Raw genomic sequence first — 21,172 nt, forward strand, 5'->3', positions numbered from 1 at the left:
ATTGTTACCAATCAATCCTCGACCGCTGATTATAATTAATTTCTCCCCGTTCGTACATGTTGGCATGTTGCCGATGGGGATGAATTTCCGAACGTCGCATGTGAATGCCGTGCTATATGTCTGAAGATCGAACCCGATTCCATGGGCGAGCACGCCACTTCATCGGCGCGCAGATCAGAGGAGGGTGGCCACGTGATAGCCGTACTAGTAGCCAAAGAAAGCACAAACGGGATGCGGCACAGCAAGCGGAGGAGTTGCAGCAGGAAGAAGAAGCATTTCCTCTGTTGTTTTCCTCACGAACCGATGGAAAAGCAGCAGCAGCAGCAGCAGCAGCAGCAGCAACTTGGTTGGGTCGTGCTCGTGTCGCATGGGTCGAGGCGATGGCGCTAGAAAACCGGTCGGGTCGTCGTCTCGCGACCGACCATAAAAGGGGCCCCAATAATGGCAGCTTTTAGCCCCACGCTAATCTCCCGTTCCTTGCCTCACATTTCGGCCAGCCAGGCCACCGCGTCCCACCCGTGCGCCCCCGCATCGCCGCTTCCTCTCCTTCCCTTCCCCTTCCCTTCCCTTCCGAGAACGCACGTCAATCCCACCACCGCCATGGCCGCGCTGGCCCGCGCCTCGCTCCTCCGATCCGCCGTTCGACGGCTCCGGGCCTTCTCCACGGCCGCCGCCGAGGGCGCCGCGCCCCGCCGCGACGCGAGGGCTACAGCGGCGGCCGCGCTGGCTGCCGGGTCGGGGCTGGGGATCTGGCTGCTCCCCCCGTCGCCGCAGCCGCTCGCGGACTCTGGCCAGGGGGACTTCGCCGTGGCGCAGGCGGGCTTTGGGGACGTGGGCGCCGTGGAGGAGCCCGAGGAGGAGAAGCGCAGGTTCCTCTTCCGAGGTGCGTGCCCTTCGTTTTTGATCTCACGTACGGCTGCACCCATGCATGGAGTATAATTCGCAAAAGCTTTATAACCTGGTCAAACAATTCATGTGGAATTTTGCGAAGCAAGTTTCCGTTTGCAATTTTGTGAGCCAAGTTTCTGTTACTCTTGAGTTTTGTGAGGACAGAGAAACGATTTTCGTATGGATCGGCCACTCGACGAATAGGGCTCTTCCTCCGATCGTGTGCCGAGCCAACATTCTCGCCATTTCTTCTCCTCAATCCTAACGCTCACATGACGGATTCCTGGAAGCGGCGCAATTGCTCACCGTCCTTTTTCTCCGCTTCGCTTTGCAGACTCGTATCGCAGAAGGGTGTTCTTCAACTATGAGAAGCGCATTCGGACGCGCAGCCCTCCTGAGAAGGTAACCACGTCGTGCTGCATGCACTGTGATTCAATAGATTACTATACTGTTCTAATTGTGGTGTTCTTCCTGGTAGATCTTTGAGTACTTTGCGTCCATCCGGAACCCGGAGGGCGAAGTCTACATGTTACCTGCGGACTTGATGAGGGCTATTGTTCCCGTTTTCCCTCCATCCGAATCTAATGTTGTCAGGGAAGGAAGACTCAGAGGGGAGCGCAACCCTGGTGAGCTACAGTGTGCTCCTTCTGAGTTTTTCATGCTGTTCGACACAAACGGCGATGGGCTCATCTCCTTTGCCGAGTAAGTGCTTCTTGCTTCATCTGAAATGCCTAGCATATTTTCCACTTGACGTGGTATCCAATTTTCTATCCGTTAGGAAGGTTTTTGTAGTTTGTCTAACTATTATCATACAATTTGTAATGTAATATTCCCTCCGTTCCTAAATATAAGTCTTTTTAGAGATTTCACTAAGTGACTACATACAAAGCAAAATGAGTGAATATACACTCTAAAATATGTCTATATGTAGTCTCCCGGTAAAATCTCTAAAAAGACTTATATTTAGGAACGGAGGGAGTACTTAACAAAGCTGCCACATAGATATTACATCGGTAATGCCTATTGAGCTTGAATCTCCTCAACGAGCATGCATGTTTTCTTATAGATAATAATACATGTATGTATATAGGTGCAACTATGGTATTAGGCTATCAGCATTTGCATGCCTCTACCCTTTTAGTCTGTTACAAGTGTGGTTTTATATTTTCTGCAACCATTAGTGCTGTCAACTAAATGCATTTCTTAAACTGCTCGTGTTGCCTTGTGCAGGTATATCTTTTTTGTAACATTGCTTAGCATTCCTGAGTCGAGCTTCAGTATAGCTTTCAAGATGTTTGACCTTGACCACAATGGGTAAGCTATCTTACAGCCGCTGGAACCAATTTAATTGTATCATTGCACTCTTGAGATTGATATGCCTCTATTCTCCAAATAGTCTTATCTCAGATTAACTATGATGTTGATTTGTAGCTAGTGACAGGTGAAGGAAATAAATATTCCTGCATTTTCTTTTCTGTTGAGAGCATGGCTAATAATAGAACCACTTGCTGGCTCTATCTCATTGCCACATCATTTCCCATCATCTAATAGCCTACTCTGCTACTCATATATGTAATAGTTAGGCATAGATATATACTAGTATGTCATTAATGTATGGCCCACCTCATTCTCTCACAAAGTTACTAATCTACATCCCACTCCTTTCTCTTTCCCTCTCTCCTCCAACTCATCTCAAATCTGATGTGGCAACTCTTATAGCCCGCTTATGTCACCTTATTATGCTTCCTCTGAATGTACTTGATAAGTTTTGGTGATTGGAGTCTCTGATATGACTCTATACTTTAGCTTTAGTTCAGTAGAAGCACATGCCAACTGAAAAAGTACCGTATCCATGCGGAAACCATACATTAGATGTGTGGGGCTGACCTATTATCCATTTTGCTTTTCTTAGTAAGAAATCTAGCCGGTTAGGTTTATCAAGTCTGTATTGTGGTTCTATTTTAATTTCTTTTTTCTTAAGAACATAGACCATACCTTGAGTTCAAGAGTCCTGCAAATAAATTAATGAAGTGTTGCGCAAGCAGATCACTGAGTCAATTTAAGCCTATAGACAGTATAGACCAAGTATCTAAGAATATAGCTGTTAGAATTGCATGCTTTAGAGTCCACGTGGAATAAACTCTGACAGGAGAAAGAAAGATGTGGCACTCCTAAGTGGTAGTTCTTTGACTTCTGCATTTGTTTTATTTTTAATTTAAAGCTCACTGTAACCGTTAAATGTATGCTTTCCTCTTTTCTATGGGATCTACGCAAGGATCCATTTAAATATTTCCGTGTTTGTGCTTTATTGTTGTTTACATGTCACCATTGGCGTGCAGAAAAAGACCTGCTTTCTGATCCGTGTTCGATCATCTCACTTGTTATTTCATGATGCTGAAGGGTATGAACCAAATTTGGCAAGAATTTTCTCTGTTCTCTCAGTATTCTCATCTGCTATTTATCATTCTCAGGGAAATAGATAAAGAAGAGTTTAAGAAAGTAATGGCGTTGATGCGGTCCTATAATAGGCAAGGATCTGCCCACAGGGATGGGTTACGTATTGGACTTAAGGTTGGTCAGCCAGTGGAAGAAGGTGGACTGCTTGAGTACTTTTTTGGCAAGGATGGCAGTGACCATCTACACTATGAAAAGTTCTCTGATTTTTTGAAGCAATTACATGATGAGGTGATTTGTTTTCCTTTTTAATCTTTTGTTGCTGAAATATTTATGTTTCAGCATCTTATTACTGATGCAACTTTCTCTGTAGTCCTGTGTTGTGGGTCATGTAACCCATTTTGTGCGTGCCCGTATTCATGGATATTGTTCAAGTCAACCAAAAGTCCATCATATCCTGAACATATATGCCAAACTCAATTTTTAAGGCCCCTCCCAATGCTCCACCTTGTACAGGTGCTAAGACTGCCATGTAGACAAAAAATCTGATGTGGCATGGTATTTAAGAGGAGAGAGATGGATGTGGTGACCCCAGGAAGAAACGGTGTCAAGCGCGTGAACCTAGGCAAAATACTTAAATGAAAGAAAGCCCACCAATGCATGAAGAACTTTAATAGCTAAATCATTAAATAGAGTATGCTTAGCTACAACAAGTTAAGCACCTATGCATTGGGGGCTTTGGTTGCTAAACTTTTAAATGTGCTTAGCACCTCTTCTTAGCACCAATGCATTGGAAGTAGCCTAAGCTACATGGTTGTCTCTAGGAATAGTGATAAACACAAGTAGGGCACATCTTTAAATTGCATACTTAGTACAAAGAGTCAAACACAAGCTGTACTGAACTTGTTTTTGTGTTGCTTGATGTGTTGTCTCAGAAGTCAGAAGCATAAAACCGTGTGATAGTCGAAATTTTGACGACTAGTACTATCCATCAATTTTATTTTGCACTAGCTATGAAATTAGTGAAGCATTTTTATTTATTCTACCTTCTAATATCCACACAGTGACCAACCCCCACATAGAGACATAAATCCAGATCTATAAACCCTGTTAATGGGCCGAGTAAAAGGTTGAACGTTTTCTGTATGAAAATTCCTAATTAATCGGTGGATTCTCTGGTCTGATAGCATTTTTTTTGTTCAATCATCTTCAGATTGTTCGCTTGGAGTTCAATCACTATGATATAAAATCATCCAAGACAATATCTGCTAAGGACTTTGCATTATCCATGGTTGCTTCTGCTGACATGAATCACATAAACAAGCTACTTGACAGAGTTGACGATTTTGATGAATCTCCTGATGTCAAGGATTTGCGCATTACCTTTGAGGTTTAACAGTTTGCTATCCCGATTTCCTGGTATATTTCTTGAGCCAGCCATGTTTTAAAAGATCATTGATGTTATTTGGAAATTCAGGAGTTCAAGGCTTTTGCTGATCTGCGGCGAAGATTGGAACCATTTGCAATGGCTATCTTCAGCTATGGAAAAGTAAATGGTTTGTTGACAAAGCAGGATCTAAAACGTGCTGCAACTCATGTACGGCCTTCCATAATTGTACTTATAGACGTAGTCTGAAATACCTAATTTCAGTAGAATTGTTTCGCTTAAGCTTTATAGCGATAATCACTGGCCTTTTCCAACCGTGTAGCCATTTTGTGCTAGCTCGACAGTTATTGCTGATACGCCCTAGTTACTCACTTGGTTATTAGTTCGGATTTTTGATTGTTTTCATGATTCTGTCTTATAGGTTTGTGGGGTGGACTTGACTGATAAGGTGGTGGATGTCATTTTCCATGTGTTTGATGCAAACTGTGATGGGAACCTAAGCTCAGAGGAGTTCTTGAGGGCACTACAAAGACGGGAAAGCAATATTCGGCAGCCCACTACTCCAGGTTTAATGGGGGTATTCTCCTGCTGGCTGAACTGTACGAAGTGTTCTTTTCAACAGATGCTGTTTCAGTAGAATATATCTTGATACTAACAAGACTAGCCGTCTGTCGCCCTGGGCCACTCTCTATTTGACGTACGTAGGCCATGCTCAACATATATGAAGTTAGTTGCTTCTGTCGCATAACATTCCACTTGCATACATAGCTGGTGTCTCTGATGGTTTTGGTCATGGCAGGAGCTGGAGAACGAATACAACAAACCGCTAGGTCAGCAGACACGATCTTGTTGTACATATTGTCCTGCGGATCAAAGTTGTCCAATTATGTAGTAGCTGTAAATAACACAATTCTGTTCTGGCCCAAGGGCTCAGTTGACAGATATCTCCTTCACTGATGTAATGAACCTGTGACTTTGAACCTCGTTTACTTCCTGCCAAGTTCTCGCTTGTGTTCTCATGCCAATACCTTTTACATACTTTGCCAAAGGTAGAAGACGGCAAGGGCTTATACTAGACTAACATGCAAGAATTGTTCACTAGATAGTCTACTAACGCTTTTTTGGGTTGTCAAATACTCCCTCCGTCCCAAAATTATTGTCTTAGATCTGTCTAGATATGAATGTATCTAGTCATGTTTTAATAATTAGATACATCCGTTTCTAAACAAACTTAAGATAAGAATTTTGGGATGGAGGAAGTACTAGATATTACTTTTGGCTCTAGGGAGTATGCTCATGGGGGTCAAAAATGTCTTTTGCCAATGTCAATTTGTTTTTGTTAAATAGATGTGTTCATTGTCACACTCAAATGGTACTTGCAAATTTTTCGGAGGAAAAGCTTAAGCATGTTAACATGTCCAAAAAAAGAAAAGAATGGCAAATGTTACCTTCAAATGGTATACACATTTATTTTTTCACGGACAAAACATTGCTATCCCGTTTTGCATAAAAATGGTAAGCACGCTTGTTACACTAACATAAACATCTAAAAAATAATCAAAATTCACTTGTTTTAATTTACTCCGTGCCCCGCCCTATGCTCCACAAACCACAACGTAGTGCATATTAGGTTTTTTAGAAGTCAAATTATTTCAATGTTTGATTAAATTTCTAGAATAAACTATCAAAATTTGGAACAGAAAATAAATAAAATATAAATGTACACTTCATGTTTTTTTTAGGAAAACATGAACTTTATTCATTAGAGATAATCAAAACATTGTTTATGAGTAACGTTACAATTTCAATCGGTGGTTCTTCAAACCAGTTAGAAGACTGAGAAAATCTTGCTAATCTAGCGAGCTCATGAGCAACTTTATTTGCTTCTTTATTACATTGTTCAAATCTAGTAGCTACAAAATCACAAGCATAATGGAAACAGTCATAAAAAATTGCCGCCGCCGCACCCGCAGATCGTCCTCCATCCTTCATTGTCTCGATGACCTCCAAATTGTTCGAGTTAATAATGAGACGATTACAGCCCGCTTTTTGCGCCAGAGTTAGGCCAAATTTGAGCGCCAGTGCTTCAACCATCAATACATCCGCACAGTGGTCAATCTTGTTGTTTCCTCCAGCAATAAATCTTACTTTATCATCTCGAAGGACCGCCCCCATCGTGCCCCGTAACTGATCATGGTCAAAAGAAGCATCGACGTTAAGTTTTACAAAACTCCTAGGGGGATGAGACCATCCCTCCCTTCTCATTGAGGCCTTTGGGGATGATGTATTGACAAAATTTGTTGTTAGAGCTAAAGTTCCCATAGAGATCATATGAGCATTCTGAGTTTTCTCTTTACGCACCAGTTTTCGCCTTTCCCACCATAAATACCATGTTGAGATAGCAATCATTTCACGGACGTTATGGCGTCCCATAATCCTCAATTCTGGGTCTGGTAGAAGAATTAGATACTCCAACACCGCCTCACCAGCCCGATCAACCCCACAAGCTTTTTTGATAATATCATCCATCCCTAATCTCTTCTAAACTTCCTTTGCTTTAGAACACAGTAAAAGCAAATGCTTAGTATCTTCAAGACCCTCAGAGCACGTAGGGCAAATTGGTGAAATTTTCATATGTCCATTTGCAAGCGTAACACGACAAGGAAGAGTGCCATGTAGCGTACGCCAGATAATTTTTTTAACATTTACCGGGCAAGATAACCTCCATATCTTTCTCCAAATAGGATTTACCGCTGAACGACCCATCCCATTAGAATGTCTCAGTTTACTTCCATGTTGATGATCCCATTCCACCAAGTATGCAGACAGAACTGAGAACATACCATTCTTCGTATGACTCCACACAATGAAATTTGGCATGTCATTTTGTGGCAGTGGAATTGAGAGAATCTGTTGAGCATCAATGGACCACATTGTTTGTGTAATAAGATCTTTATCCCAGTTATTCGTAACAGGATCAATCAAATCAACCACTTTAGATAATAGAAGTCTACCCTTTGGTGTTACAATTTTCCTATTTGCACAATTTGGAATCCAAGCATCATCCCAAATACTTATGTTCTGTCCATTCCCCACACGCCAGATATAACCATTTTTTAGGGAATTCACCCCAGCTATAATACTCTGCCACGTGAAGGAAGAATCTTTCCTTAACTTGGTATTCACGAGGTCACCGTGAGGGTAGTATTTGGCCCTAAGGATAGTAGTACACAAAGAATATCACGAGGCTATCAAGGGCTATCAAGGAGGCGCCACGCCTGTTTCGCGAGCATTGCTAAATTAAAACAGTGAATATCACGAAATCCCATTCCTCCTTGGTTTTTTGGAACACACATCTTCCACCAGGCCATGCAATGCATCCTTGTCTGGTTCTCCTCGTCCCCCACCAGAAATGCCCTACCGCGTCAATAATTCCTTTACATTTTTTTAGTAATTTTAAGGACCGACATTGCATAGGTGGGGTATGGCTTGGACAACAGTCTTGAGCAGGATCTCGTTTCCTCCAGCAGAAAGAAGTTTTTCCTTCCAACCACTAATTTTTTAACTATCCGTTCAATCAGAAATTGAAAGCAATCTGTTTTGTCTAATCCCACATGTGCTGGCAAGCACAGATATTTATCATTTAGGGCCTCAGTCAAAATATTCAAAGTAGTGCATACTTGTTCTCTAATTTCCACCTTCGTATTAGGACTGAAGAAAATGCTAGATTTGTCTACGCTAACCAGTTGTCCCAAAGTCGCACAATATGAATCTAGTACTGCTTTGAGGGCTATCACACTCTGATTATTGGCCTTCATAATAATCAACGAATCATCCGCAAAGAGGAGGTTTGTGATGGGTGGTGCATCTCTACATACTTTCACTCCCAACATATTTTCATTCTCCTCAGCATGTGTAAGTAATGCATTCAAACCTTATGTGCATAAAAGGAAAAGATAAGGCGATAGCGGATCACCCTGCCTCAAACCCCTAGTTGCTGTAAAGCTTTCACTCTCGTCCCCATTAATTCATACCTTATATTTGACAGTTGAGACACATTGCATAATAAGATTCACTCAGTCTTGATAGAATCCCAGCCTCAACATAATCCCCTTCAGAAAAGGCCACTCAACTCTGTCATATGTTTTATTCATGTCAAGCTTAATAGCACACAATCCCTCTTTACCTTCTCTTTTATTCTTGATGGTGTGAAAACACTCATAAGCCGCTAGAATGTTATCTGTTATCAATCTACCAGGCACAAAGACACTCTGCCTAGGACTAATAATCTCGAAGAGAAAAACCTTCAACCTAGACGCCACCATTTTGGCAATTATCTTATAAACCACATTACAAAGACTAATTGGCCTAAACCGGGTCACCCTCTCAGGCGCATTAACCTGTAAGATCTCTTCAACTAAGTCTTCTCCCAGCATGGGCCAAAAACTTTTGTAGAATATAGCATGGAGTCCATCTGGTCCCGGAGCCTTTAAATCCCCAATATCAAACATAGCCTTACGGACGTCCTCCGCGGTATAAGGGGCCAGAAGAGCGTTATTCATGTCAGTAGACACTCTCCTGCGTACGAGAGACAAAACTTCTTGATTCGGATGCACAATCTCTGAAGTGAAGAGTTTTGAAAAATAATTTGTAATTTGAACCTTTAGTTCACCCTCTTTTTTCTAAATTCCAAAATCATCAAGAAGTTGCTTTATATTATTTCTTTTCTTCCTGACGCTGTGGAAGAAAGAAGTATTAAGATCCCCATGCATCAACCAGTTTGCGCGACCTTTTTGTAGCCAGAAGATTTCCTCTTGATCCAACAGATTCTCAATAAGTACTATGATTTCCTTCTGTCGGGACAGGGATTTTGCACATAACGGTCCACGCCTCAATTTCTCAAGATCCTTTTTTAATTTATTAATTCTCCACGGTTAATCTAATGGTACGAATTGTCTATTTGCATGTCTATTATTATTTCTTTAACTTGGTTAAGCATAGACATGTTAGATTTTAATAAAAAGAAGGGGACGCTATGCGTTCCGGCGGATCTTTTTAAAAGATCTGCCGCCTCCGCATCCCTTTGATCGGGGTCATCTAGCGGCCCGGCCCCTTCCCCACCTTTGCAACAGAGCTCCTGTTGTAAAAACACCTTTGTTCCAAAGTTTTTTTGTCTGAATCTTTTGAAACATGAGTTTCGTTGCGGAAGGACTTATGCAACACAGATGATGTTGCAAAAAAAAAGTAATGTCTTAACTTTTTGCCAACATGAGTGTTGTTACGGAAAGACTTCTGCAACATAGATGAAGTTGCAGATTTTTGTTGTCTTAACTTTTTTGTAACATGGATGTTGTTGCGGAAGGACTTCTGCAACACATATAATGTTACAGAAAAAACTGTATCGTGGAGGTCCTAGCTGATTGTGCGGGGCTGATCAAACTCGTATCTAATGGCTATGCATGCGTATCGGCCGACTGCCTCTAATCTTTTCCCTAATAAAAAACAAAAGGAAAAGTCTATCCCTCAACCCGCAGATCGAGCAGAGGACATCCGTCACCTCCTTCGATCGACACGTGGGCATGTGTCAGGCGTTCCTCGCAGCTCCGGAACCGCGGCATCCTCTACCACCTCCTCCACCTCGGCTTCCATCGGAGCGGGAGCCTCCTCGGCGGCGGGCGAATATGCGCCAGTTGCGGGGCGCGGGCGCGGTGAAGGAGAGGGAGGTGCTCGCAGGGAGGAAGGCGGCGGCGTGGAGGAGTGGGGTTCTGGAGGGGAGGAGGCGGAGAGGGAGCGTGGCCGCTCGACCGCGACGCCGGCCGGGCATCCGGCCACCGCCAGCCACCCATGCCGCCCATGAACGTTGCAAAAAATTTCCGCAACTTGACCTTTGTTGCAAAAATTCCTGAAACATGACCTTTGTTGCAAAAAATTCTCCCGCAAAAGTACCTATGTTGCAGAAAGACGAAGAAAAAAAAATCCCGCAACAAGCAAATTGTTTCTGAAACTCGACCGTTGTTTCAGGAATTAACGGGTCCAAATTTTATTTCTTGCAACAAAACGAAAGTTTCTGCAACTCAGCCATCGTTTCAGGAATTATGAGGTGCGTGGCTGGAGCAGATCGGACGGCTACGTGTAGATCGGACGGCCCTCCAAATGGTTGATGTTTAGTAAACATCCACCGGTGGATGCGTAGCAGACCCCAAAACAAAATGTGCCCTATATTTTGAAGGGGTCAGATTGGCTGATGTCATGTCACCTTACCTTGGGCCACTGACCAGTGGACCAGCATGTTCATGACTCCACATGTCAGTCGGCCTAAGTCAGTTGAGGTAAAGTCAGCGAATCTCACTCGCATTTTGAACGGGGGGAGTATCTCGATCTGTAAATTGCTGGAATCTGTCATCGTGTACAGAACGAGTAGTATTCAATTCAATTTCATGCAATAGCACTGTGACAAACTATCTTCCTCTTGAACCGAAAATTCCTCCAGAATCAAATACACACAATAGATGTACACACAGGTATAGACACCGGGAATCAGTACGGTAGCCTGACGTTGAGCCTCCTGAGCCAGATGGAGTACAGCACCATGTGAATCATGTCGAACCGCTTCGCCGGCCGGTGGAGCACGAAGTGCCGCTGCGCCTGCAGCACCCTGGCACGCAGCACACGGTACCTCCTCTCCGACACGCCCCGCAGGATGGCCTTCAGCTCCGGTATCCTATTGAAAATATGAATAATTTATCATAAAATTTTATTAACTGAAAAGGTAGATAAAACATAACTATTCCCTTCGTTACTAAATATAAGTCTTTTAAAATATATTACTAGGAGTCTACATACAAAGTAAAATAAGTGAATCTGTACTCTAAAATATGTCTATATACATCCGTATGTAGTCTACTAATGGAATCTCTAGAAAGACTTATATTTAGGAACGGAGGGAGTATCATAATAAAGATGAAACAAGTCATGTAATATAAAGATGAGAGAACAAATTGCATGTGCACATATGAACTAGAAAAAACATATGTAGAACATAGGCTAAAACCAGAAGCGGTAGAGCAAGAAACTGAGGTAAGATATTAAACAAAGAGAACACGAAGACATACTGAACAACGGCGGAAGCACTGGTCTTGGGGCCGGTGTTCTCGTCAGCCATGTCGTCAAAGAGGTTGTCGACGTCAGGGGAGTAGTCGTTGGAATTCGGGGCGTCCGTGATGAAGAAGTTAGTAGTCGCGCGGAGTGATCCCCAAAAACCGTATCATCCTTCTCTCGTACATGACTCAAAAATGTGGAGTTTCGGAGGTCTATTGTTTCGACCTACGGTGCACGTCGCCCGAAGGGGCGCGTCGTGACAAGGCATGGCGTGGCGAGGCGGGCGGCGGAGGAGGAGCTCCCGTGAATGCCCCTCTTGTTCTCATGCTCATACATGTGGGGAAACAACCTCCCTTATAAGGAGGTCCAACTCCCACCAAACTAACAATGTGAGACTAAACTTTGATTCCACCTCTTGCCTTGCACGAATGGTCCGCGTGGGCCTCCTGGATTTGTTAGGAATTTATGAAATTATTATTGGGCTGGCCCAAAATAAACAAAATTCCAGCAATCCCCAACCAGATCCCAGAGGCACACAAAATTTGCATTTGGTTCCAAAACACTATTTTACATACTGGTATTGCAGTGGAGACTGTTAAGTTGAACTTCCACCTAGAACTCTATGCTACACTAGTAAACAATTTGAACAGTGGACTAGGTCTTGAACTGCAAGTTTTTTGCGAATCTAGCTTCACACAAAGCCTTGACCGATACTTGGCTACCGTGGGTCTTCCCCGCGGGTGGAGCTTATGCGTCATACTAGAGAGAACCCTACTCTCATAGATTGCAATGTTTCACAATCAGACTCATATAAGTGTGTTCTTCAAAAGTTGTTCTGCAGGATAATATCTCTCCTTTAAATGAGCCACTTAGAACACATTAAGATATACATCAACCTGCCATACAGATTAGGAGAGTATTGCATCTTCATGGAGTGGTATTGTTAATAGTAAGGATACTCTCCTCTTAGTTGATCAACAAACTTGTCTCCCACATCTAATTCACGGGATCTCCGATCACATAGACTAGGTTACCATTGTGAACAACTCATGTTGTGGGTCTCATACCCATCTCCTTTGATGCATTATCTATCACATTACGTGATAGACCCTTAGTAAAAGGATCTGTCAAATTTTTAGACATTTGGATATAATCCAATGCAATACCTCTGGAGTTTTTCATTTTTCTGACAGGCTTTAACCTTCTGTGAACGTGTCTTGATGACATCATGTTATCATTTGAGCTGCTCACTTTCATGATCACAGTTTGATTGTCACAGTTCATAAGGATATCCGATACATGTTTCTCAACAACCGGCAAGTCATTCAAGAGTTTGCGAAGCCAATATGCTTCGACCGTAGCCGTATCTAGTGCTGTGAGTTCTGCTTCCATTGTTGACCTCGTTAAGACGGTCTGCTTGCAAGACTTCCAAGAAACAACGCCGCCTCCATGAGTGAATACATATCCGCTCGTGGCCTTTATCTCATCAACATTTGAGATCTAGTTTGAGTCACTATACATTTCAAGCACCTTTGGGTGTCCAGTGTAGTGAATTCCATAATTTGCGGTGCCTTTCAAATAACGCAAAACTCTCTCTAGAGCTTTCCAATGCACATCTCCTGGTTTTGAGACAAACCGACTCAGTTTGCTAACATCAAAAGAGATGTCAGGTCTTGTAGCACTGGCTAAGTACATAAGCGAGCCAATAATCTAAGAATATTGCAATTGATCTCTAGCAATTCTTCGATTCTTTTGAAGCAACACGCTAGCATCATATGGTGTTGGAGAGGGCTTGCAGTCACTATAGCCAAAGCGACTCAAGATCTTTTCCACATAGTGAGATTGAAGCAATGTAATCCCACCATCACCGTCTTTCAACAACTTGATGTTCATAATGATATCAACCACTCCTAAATCCTTCATCTCAAAACAGTGAGATAAGAAATCCTTGACCTCCTTAATAACATTCAGATTTGTTCCGAAAATCAGTATGCCATCAACATACAAGCAAAGGATAACTCCCTCGCCCCGACCATGGCGATAGTACACACATTTATTAGCTTCGTTTACAACAAAGCCTGTAGCTGTTAAAGTTCTTTCAAACTTCTCATTCCACTGCTTGGGTGCTTGCTTAAGTCCATACAAAGACTTCAGCAACTTGCACACTTTTCCTTCATGACCATCTACTACAAACCCATCTGGTTGTTCCATGTAAATTTCCTCATCCAACTCTCCATTTAGGAAAGCAGCCTTAACATCCATTTGATGAACGAGAAGAACATGTGAGGCGGCTAGTGAAAGTATTACTCAAATAGTGATCAACCGAGGCATAGGTGCGTAAGTATCAAAGAAGTCTTCACCTTCCTTTTGGGTATAACCCTTAGCCACGAGCTGTGCCTTGTACTTCTTGATAGTACCATCAGGCCTAAGCTTCTTATTGAATACCCATTTGCATCCTATAGATTTGCACCCATAAGGACAATCAGTGATCTCCCAAGTTTCATTTGCCAAGATGGAATTCATCTCACTACGTATCGCTTCCTTCCAGTAGTCAACATCTTCAGATGCATATGCCTCTGAAATAGAGCTGGGAGTGTTATCTATGAGATACACAAGATAATCATCACCAAAGGACTTTGCAGTTCTGTGTCTCTTGCTCCTGGTAGGAATTTCATTGTTCTCCTCCAGAAAATTTTCAAAGTGTTCCATAGAAATGGTAGGTTCAGTAATTGTAACTAATTCATGATTCGATGGACTAGGCATCTCCTGATTAGATGAGGTAGCCATATCCTTCATGGGAAAGGTATCTTCAAAGAAAGTCGCATCATTCGACTCCATAATTGTACCGACATGCACGTCAGATACCTTAGATTTTACAACCAAGAATCTATGGCCAATGCTATGAAAAGCATATCCCAGGAAAACACAATCCACAATTTTTGGTCCCAGCTTGCGCTTCTTCGGAATTGGCACATTGACTTTCGCCAAACAACCCCAGGTTCGTAGATAAGAGAGTTTTAACCTTTTCTTCTCCCATTCCTCGAATGGAGTTATCTCCTTGTTCTTTGTGGGAACTCGGTTTAGGACATGACATGCAATCAATATTGCCTTACCCCCACCATGCCTTGGAGAGACCCGATGTGTTTAACATGGCGTTCACCAAATCAGTTAGAGTATGGTTCTTTCTTTTGGCTACACCATTTGACTGAGGTGAATAGGGTGGCGTCCTCTCATGGATTATACCATGTTCCGCACAGAAGGAATCAAATTCATTTGAGAAATACTCTCCACCACGATCGGACGAAAGCCTCTTGATCTTTCGATCAAGTTGGTTTTTTGCTTCAGCTTTATAGATCTTGAAATAGTTCAAAGCCTCATCCCTAGATTTCAGAAGATACACATGGCAGTATCTAGTGGAGTCATCAATTAACATCATGAAATATTTCTTTCCACCTTTTGTCAAAATACCATTCATTTCACATAGATTTGAATGTATGGGCTCTAGTGGTGCAAGATTTCTTGTTTCGGCAATCGTGTGAGACTTACGAGGTTGCTTAGCTTGCACACAGACTGGACACTTAGATCCCTTGACAGCGGTGAAACTAGGGGTTAAGTTCAATTTGGCTAGTCGCGACATGCAACCAAAATTAACGTGACAGAGACGCGAATGCCACACATTTGATTCACTATTGTTGCGAACATGATTAACAACTTTATTGCAAACATCTGACAAGGATAAACGAAAGAGGCCTCCTGACTCATAGTCCTTACCAACAAAAGTTCCATTCTTAGATATTACAAATTTATTTGACTCAAAGACAAGCTTGTAGCCATCTCTACACAGAAGAGATCCGCTGACAAGATTTTTATTGACGGAGGGGATATAATGCACGTTCTTCAGCCACATGATCTTCCCCAAAGTAAACTTTAGATCGACCGTGCCAACACCACGAACAGAAGCACTTGAACCGTTTCCCATCAGCACAGTGGACCTGCGGTTTGATAAGACCAAAACATGGAAATATCACCGCATACATGCACATTAGCACCCGTGTCAATCAACCAATTGGGAGAATGACATATTGAAAGAATAGTGGGAAATATACCATACCCAACATCCTTCATGTCAGTGTCACCAATGAAAACATTAGCGGTCTTGCCGCCTTTCCCAAGATGATGCTTGTCATAATGATTAGGGCAACTAGGAGCCCAATGGTCAGGATATCCGCACACATGACAAACACCTTTGTTCTTGTCATTCTTCTTCTTGAAGTTGGTGTGTTGTACAACCTTGTTCTTCCCATCAAACTTTTCTTTACCATCAAACTTTCCCTTGTTCTTGAACTTGTGGGGCTGGAAGTTTTTCTTCTGTACTATATTGGCACTAGATCCTCCCTCAATACCTCGAGCACATGTGTATTTTGCTCTCGCCTTTTCTTCCACATGAAGAGTACCAATGAGATCCGGAAAGGAAAACTCCTGCCACTTATGCTTCAGTAAGGTAGCAAAGTTCCTCCACAAAGGAGGAATCTTAGTGATGATGCCTCCAGCAACAAACTTGTCCGGTAGCATACAATTGAAGTGCTCAAGTTCTCTAGCAAATGATTGTATCTCGTGAGCTTGCTCAACCACGGAGCGCTCTTCAGTCATCCTGTAGTCATAGAATTGTTCCATGATGTACAATTCAGTGCCAGCATCCGAGACCCCAAAATTGGCCTCGAGTGCATCCCACATATCTTTTCCATTATCAATTGACGCATAAGCATCAACTATGTTCTCACCAAGAACACTCAAGAGAGCATCCTTAAACAGGGTATCCATTTTCTAAAAAGCTTGTTCCTGTTGAGCATCATAATCTCCTTCAGGTTTGCCAGGAGTGGCGTCATAGCAGCTCATGGTTTGAAACCATAGAATGTCTCTCACACACCACCTCTTATAGTGGATACCCTCAAACATAGGAGGTCTCATGGAAGCAGCAAAACCACTCGGGGTAAATTGCCTATAATAAGGTTGTTGGATTGTAGGAAATATGAGCAATTTACCATAGGATTTTATTAACAGAAAAGGTAGATAAAACATGACTATCATAATAGAGATGAAACAAGTCATGTAATATAAAGATGAGACAACAAATTGCATGTGCACATATGAACTAGGAGAGAACATATGTAGAACAGAGGCTAGAACCAGAAATGGTAGAGCAAGAAACTGAGGTAAGATATTAAACACAGAGAACACAAAGACATACGGAACATCGGTAGAAGCACTGGTCTTGGGGTCGGTGTTCTCGCCAGCCATGTCGTCAAAGAGGTTGTCGACGTTGGGGAAGAAGTTTTTGTCGGAATCCGGGGCGTTCGTGATGAAGAAGTCAGTAGTCGCGCGGAGCGCTCCCCAAAACTCTTATCACCCGGACTCAAAGAGATGGAGTTTTGGAGATTGGAACCAGTGGAGAGGCGGGCGGTGGAGGAGGAGCTCACATGAATGCCCCTCTTGTTCTCATGCTCATACATGTGGGGGAACAACCTCCCTTATAAGGAGGTCGAACTCCCACCAAACTAGCAATGCGGGACTAAACTTTGGTTCCACCTCTTGCCTTGTACGAATGGGCTACCTGGGCCTCTAGGTATTATTAGGAATTTCTCAAATTGTTATTGGGATGGCACAAAATAGACAAAATTCTAGCATATCCTAGCCGCCGACACCGCCACCGACATCTTTCTCCAGTTCAGCACATCGCTGAAGGGTAGCGGGTACCCCTCCGAGATGGTCACCAGCATGCAACCGGCGAAGACGGACTCCACCACCCTCGGGCTTGCCACCTCAAAGCTGTCGGGGCAGAGGTAGAACTGCGCCCTGGCCATGAGCACGCTGTAGTCCTGCCCGACGTGAGGTACTCGTGAACGTGCATGTCCGGGTCTGTGCCGACCGAGTGTTGCAGGAGGTCCCTGCGTATGTGGCCATGCATCGCATCGGCGAAGAAGGCGAGCGTGGTCCGGGTCTCGGGCAGCAGGCCGAATGTCGGCCTGCGGAGGACGCCGTCAGCGAGGTTCACCTCCGGTAGTGTCGCGTCCTTCCTCGGCCTGAATCCCTCCGAAGTGTTGGAGTTGCAGAGGACCCAGATCGCGTTGCCGTAGACCTGCCGGTTACCCTCCAAGACCAGCGGTGCCCAGTCGTGGCATGACACGAGGACGTGGTCGGCGCCGCCGTAGCGGTGCCAGTACGGGTGCCTTTGGGCGATAACGTGGACGTAGTCGGCAGCCAGGCGGCGCAGTGGCGCGAGGTAGGCGGTGGTGTTGAGGCGGTAGACGTAGTGGACGAGGTTGCACACGCTGATGGGTAGCAGGAATACGTTGGCCTCATCAAGGCGGCGCGCGGCGAAGCGGTTCTGGGGGTCCTCAATACCGAAATAAGCGTGGATGTCGACGGCCACCGTCAGCATACATGGACGTATGTCGACGCGCCAAACAAAGTGTCGGCATACAACTGTTGGCGTACCTTCCTCTTTTCCTACGGCCGCCGTCGGTGTATGCTGGGTCGTCGGCATAGCTACGGCTACGCCTACATCTACGCCGATGATGGCCGTCGGCATAGCCACCCCGTCGGCATAGATGTGGGCATGGCCCCCGACGGTTCAAGACTGTATAGACGCCGTCAAGCATATGCCGACGGCCCTAACGGACCCCGTCAGCGTAGCTATTTTTGTCCACATCATCAATCCGCGGGGAGGTGTCACGTCATCGATCCACGCCATTCCCCGATCCGGGTCGTATCTACACCGACGGCCTAGCCGTCGGCATACCTTAGCCGTCGACATACCTTGTTTCGTCAACGTCATCAATCCACGTCAGGTGCCATGTCATTGATCCGCGACATCCGGGCCATAGCCGTCGGCATATCTATGCATGCACATTTTCTTCTTCCTGCTTAAATTAAAATTTGATTTACTTAGGGCATGTACAACCGTTTAGACAACTTCAGTCTATATCACATGTCCATGTAATATAAAAGTCTATTAAAATTTCATTTACTTAGGTCATGTACAACGGAGTTAGGGTTAGACGGGACGGGTTACTTGGGGGGGGGGGGGAGGTAGCAATGCCGCCACATCTTGTGCTGGGCCCTCTTACACATTTGGAAGTGTGGTGGCACGTGCAAGCACCCGTCACGCGGCTCCGTAGTGTGCCCTCCTCATAGACGTAGCTGCCACCGTCACACGGAGGGTGGAAACGGCCTCATCGGGGAGACACAGTGGGAATCTTGCGGTGGGTGCGCCTGGACCTTGATCCGAAGTGTACCTATGGGCTGGCCTATCACATCCAGGTGAAAATAACCCTTGGTCAACTCCCATCCGGTGAAAGTCAAAGGGGTAGATTCGTCCGGTACACAGTGTCAGGGTTAGATGGGATGAGGTACTTGGGAGGTGGCAATGCCGCCAGGTCTTGGGGTGGGCCCTCTGACACGTTTGGAAGTGTGATGGTAGGTGCAAGCAGTCGACACACGACTCCGTAGCGTGACCCCCTCACGGACGTCGTCGCCGCCGTCACACGGTGGGTGGAAAAGGCCACGTCGGGGAGACACAGAGGAAATCTTTGGTGGGTTGGGTCCAGACCTTGATCCGAAGTCTACCTATGGGCTGGCCTATCACAGCCAGGTGAAAACGTCCCTCGGTCAAACCCCGTCCGGTGAAAATCAAAGTGGTAGATCCAACCGGTCAACAGTGTCAGGGCCCTCTTACGCCTCTGGAAGTGTGGTGGCCGGTGCAAGCACCCGACATGCGGCTCCGTAGTGTGACCCTCCTCACGGACGTGGCTCCGTCGTCACACGGAGGGTGGAAACGGCCACGTCGGGGAGACACAGAGGGAATCTTGCGGTGGGTTGGGTCCGGACCTTGATCCGAAGTGTACCTATGGTGTGGCCTATCACATCTAGGTGAAAATATCCCTCGATCAACCCCCGTCCGGTGAAAGTCAAAGGGGTAGATTCGTGTGGTCAACAGTCAGCGTCGACGTAGTCATGCGCCAGGAAGCACATGAAGACGCCCCATGGAGGGGTATGCCGACGGCTAGGCCGTCGACGTAGCCATGCGCTAGTAAGCACCGGAAGACGCAACGTGGAGGGGATATAGCCGTCGGCGTAGCCATGCGCAAGGAAGAACAGGCAAGCACCACGTGGAGGGGGTATGCCGACGGCCACCGGCGTAGCCATGTACCAGAAGTCGACACGTGGCTTCTTTACGCCGACGCCCTCCACCGCCGTCATAGGTACGCCACGCGTCTCGCTCTGGTTTTGATGGCGTCCACCGACGACGCCGTCATCTGTCATCGTGTGGCAACGGTTGCCGACGGTCTATCTATGCCGACGGCTATACGACGACCGTCGGCGTAGGTGTCTATGCCGACGACATTCCTATGCCGACGAAAGCGGCCACATATGCCGACGTTTGCGATCCCGACGGTCCTACCCCGGCGCAATATAGACCTACGTCGGCAGCCTTAGGCCGTGGCGTAGCCCATCAGTCCCGTAGTGCCTCTATCTCGTATAGGAACTAGCCCTTGATGGAGTAGATGTCGGTGCCCGAGCCGAGGTGCGCCAGCGGCGGCCCCCCCTCCTCGTACGCCCATATCTTCATCCTCCTCGTACGTCCATATCTTCATCCTCCTCTCCATCTCCACGTAGCTCCTGAGTGATCCATCGCAAAAACATCAGTCGCTTAACTAATTCTTTTATAAAATGACGACAAAAAATGCTAGATACACATGTACGACGTACGCACATACCTGTCAAAGACCATGGCATTGCGGTAGATAGCACCTCGGCGGCGCAAAAGCGTCGGCGACGTCCCTGAAGCTCCCGATCCGGCGGACGCTCTCATCCCTGGGCGCGCGAGCCGCCCGACGGATGGCCGCCCAAGATCGTGTTGGAATTATGTGTCCTGTAACGATATTCAAATTAACATGAATTGCTAATATTCAGAATACCTCATTATGTAATTATACATTTATATTTACATGAAATTATTTTACATGATTATCATGAAATTGTCACTTGTTGGAACATACTTAAGTTACATGCTTAAGGACGTCGATTATCACTGGAATGTAATATACTATTTATATTGAAAAGGCTACCGGGTACAATGATGATCTGAAGGAGCTAGATCGTATAGTTAGAGTACATCCCTAATATTGATCTACATATTTAGAGGAATTTACACTCTATTATGACACGTCCCACAAGCGTGTGCTTCTGAGACGTAAACGGATAGAATTCGTTAACAAACAAATATGATCATGGTTGGTAATTTGCTCTGAAGTCTATCCCAAAAAACTAATTAACAAAGACTAGGAAACTTATCTGTATAAGAGATTGACTATTTGAAAAGACAATATAAGAAGATCTCTATCC

The 21,172-nt window shown here is 44.9% G+C and overlaps 1 protein-coding gene and 1 pseudogene across 2 annotated transcripts; one reads left to right on the top strand and one right to left on the bottom strand.

Moving 5' to 3' along the window:
* Window positions 1-426: 426 nt before the first annotated feature.
* On the top strand, window positions 427-5,669 carry LOC123403264 (calcium uptake protein, mitochondrial-like). Of its 2 annotated transcripts, XR_006611443.1 has the most exons (9): window positions 427-883; window positions 1,223-1,290; window positions 1,367-1,590; window positions 2,119-2,202; window positions 3,360-3,573; window positions 4,496-4,672; window positions 4,760-4,879; window positions 5,091-5,366; window positions 5,469-5,669. XR_006611443.1 is itself a non-coding variant. In XM_045097208.1 (8 exons), the coding sequence occupies exons 1-8, from the start codon at window positions 442-444 to the stop codon at window positions 5,304-5,306; spliced, it is 1,545 nt and encodes a 514-aa protein (XP_044953143.1). In that variant the 5' UTR covers window positions 427-441; the 3' UTR covers window positions 5,307-5,669. The 2 variants fall into 2 exon arrangements, 1 of the variants encoding a protein (XP_044953143.1); XM_045097208.1 differs by having other exon boundaries at window positions 5,091-5,669.
* A 5,537-nt stretch (window positions 5,670-11,206) lies between these two features.
* LOC123401255 overlaps window positions 11,207-21,172 on the bottom strand; it is a 34,655-nt pseudogene continuing 24,689 nt past the window's right edge.

This window comes from Hordeum vulgare, chromosome 6H, assembly GCF_904849725.1.
Source record: "Hordeum vulgare subsp. vulgare chromosome 6H, MorexV3_pseudomolecules_assembly, whole genome shotgun sequence".
NCBI lineage: Eukaryota > Viridiplantae > Streptophyta > Magnoliopsida > Poales > Poaceae > Hordeum > Hordeum vulgare.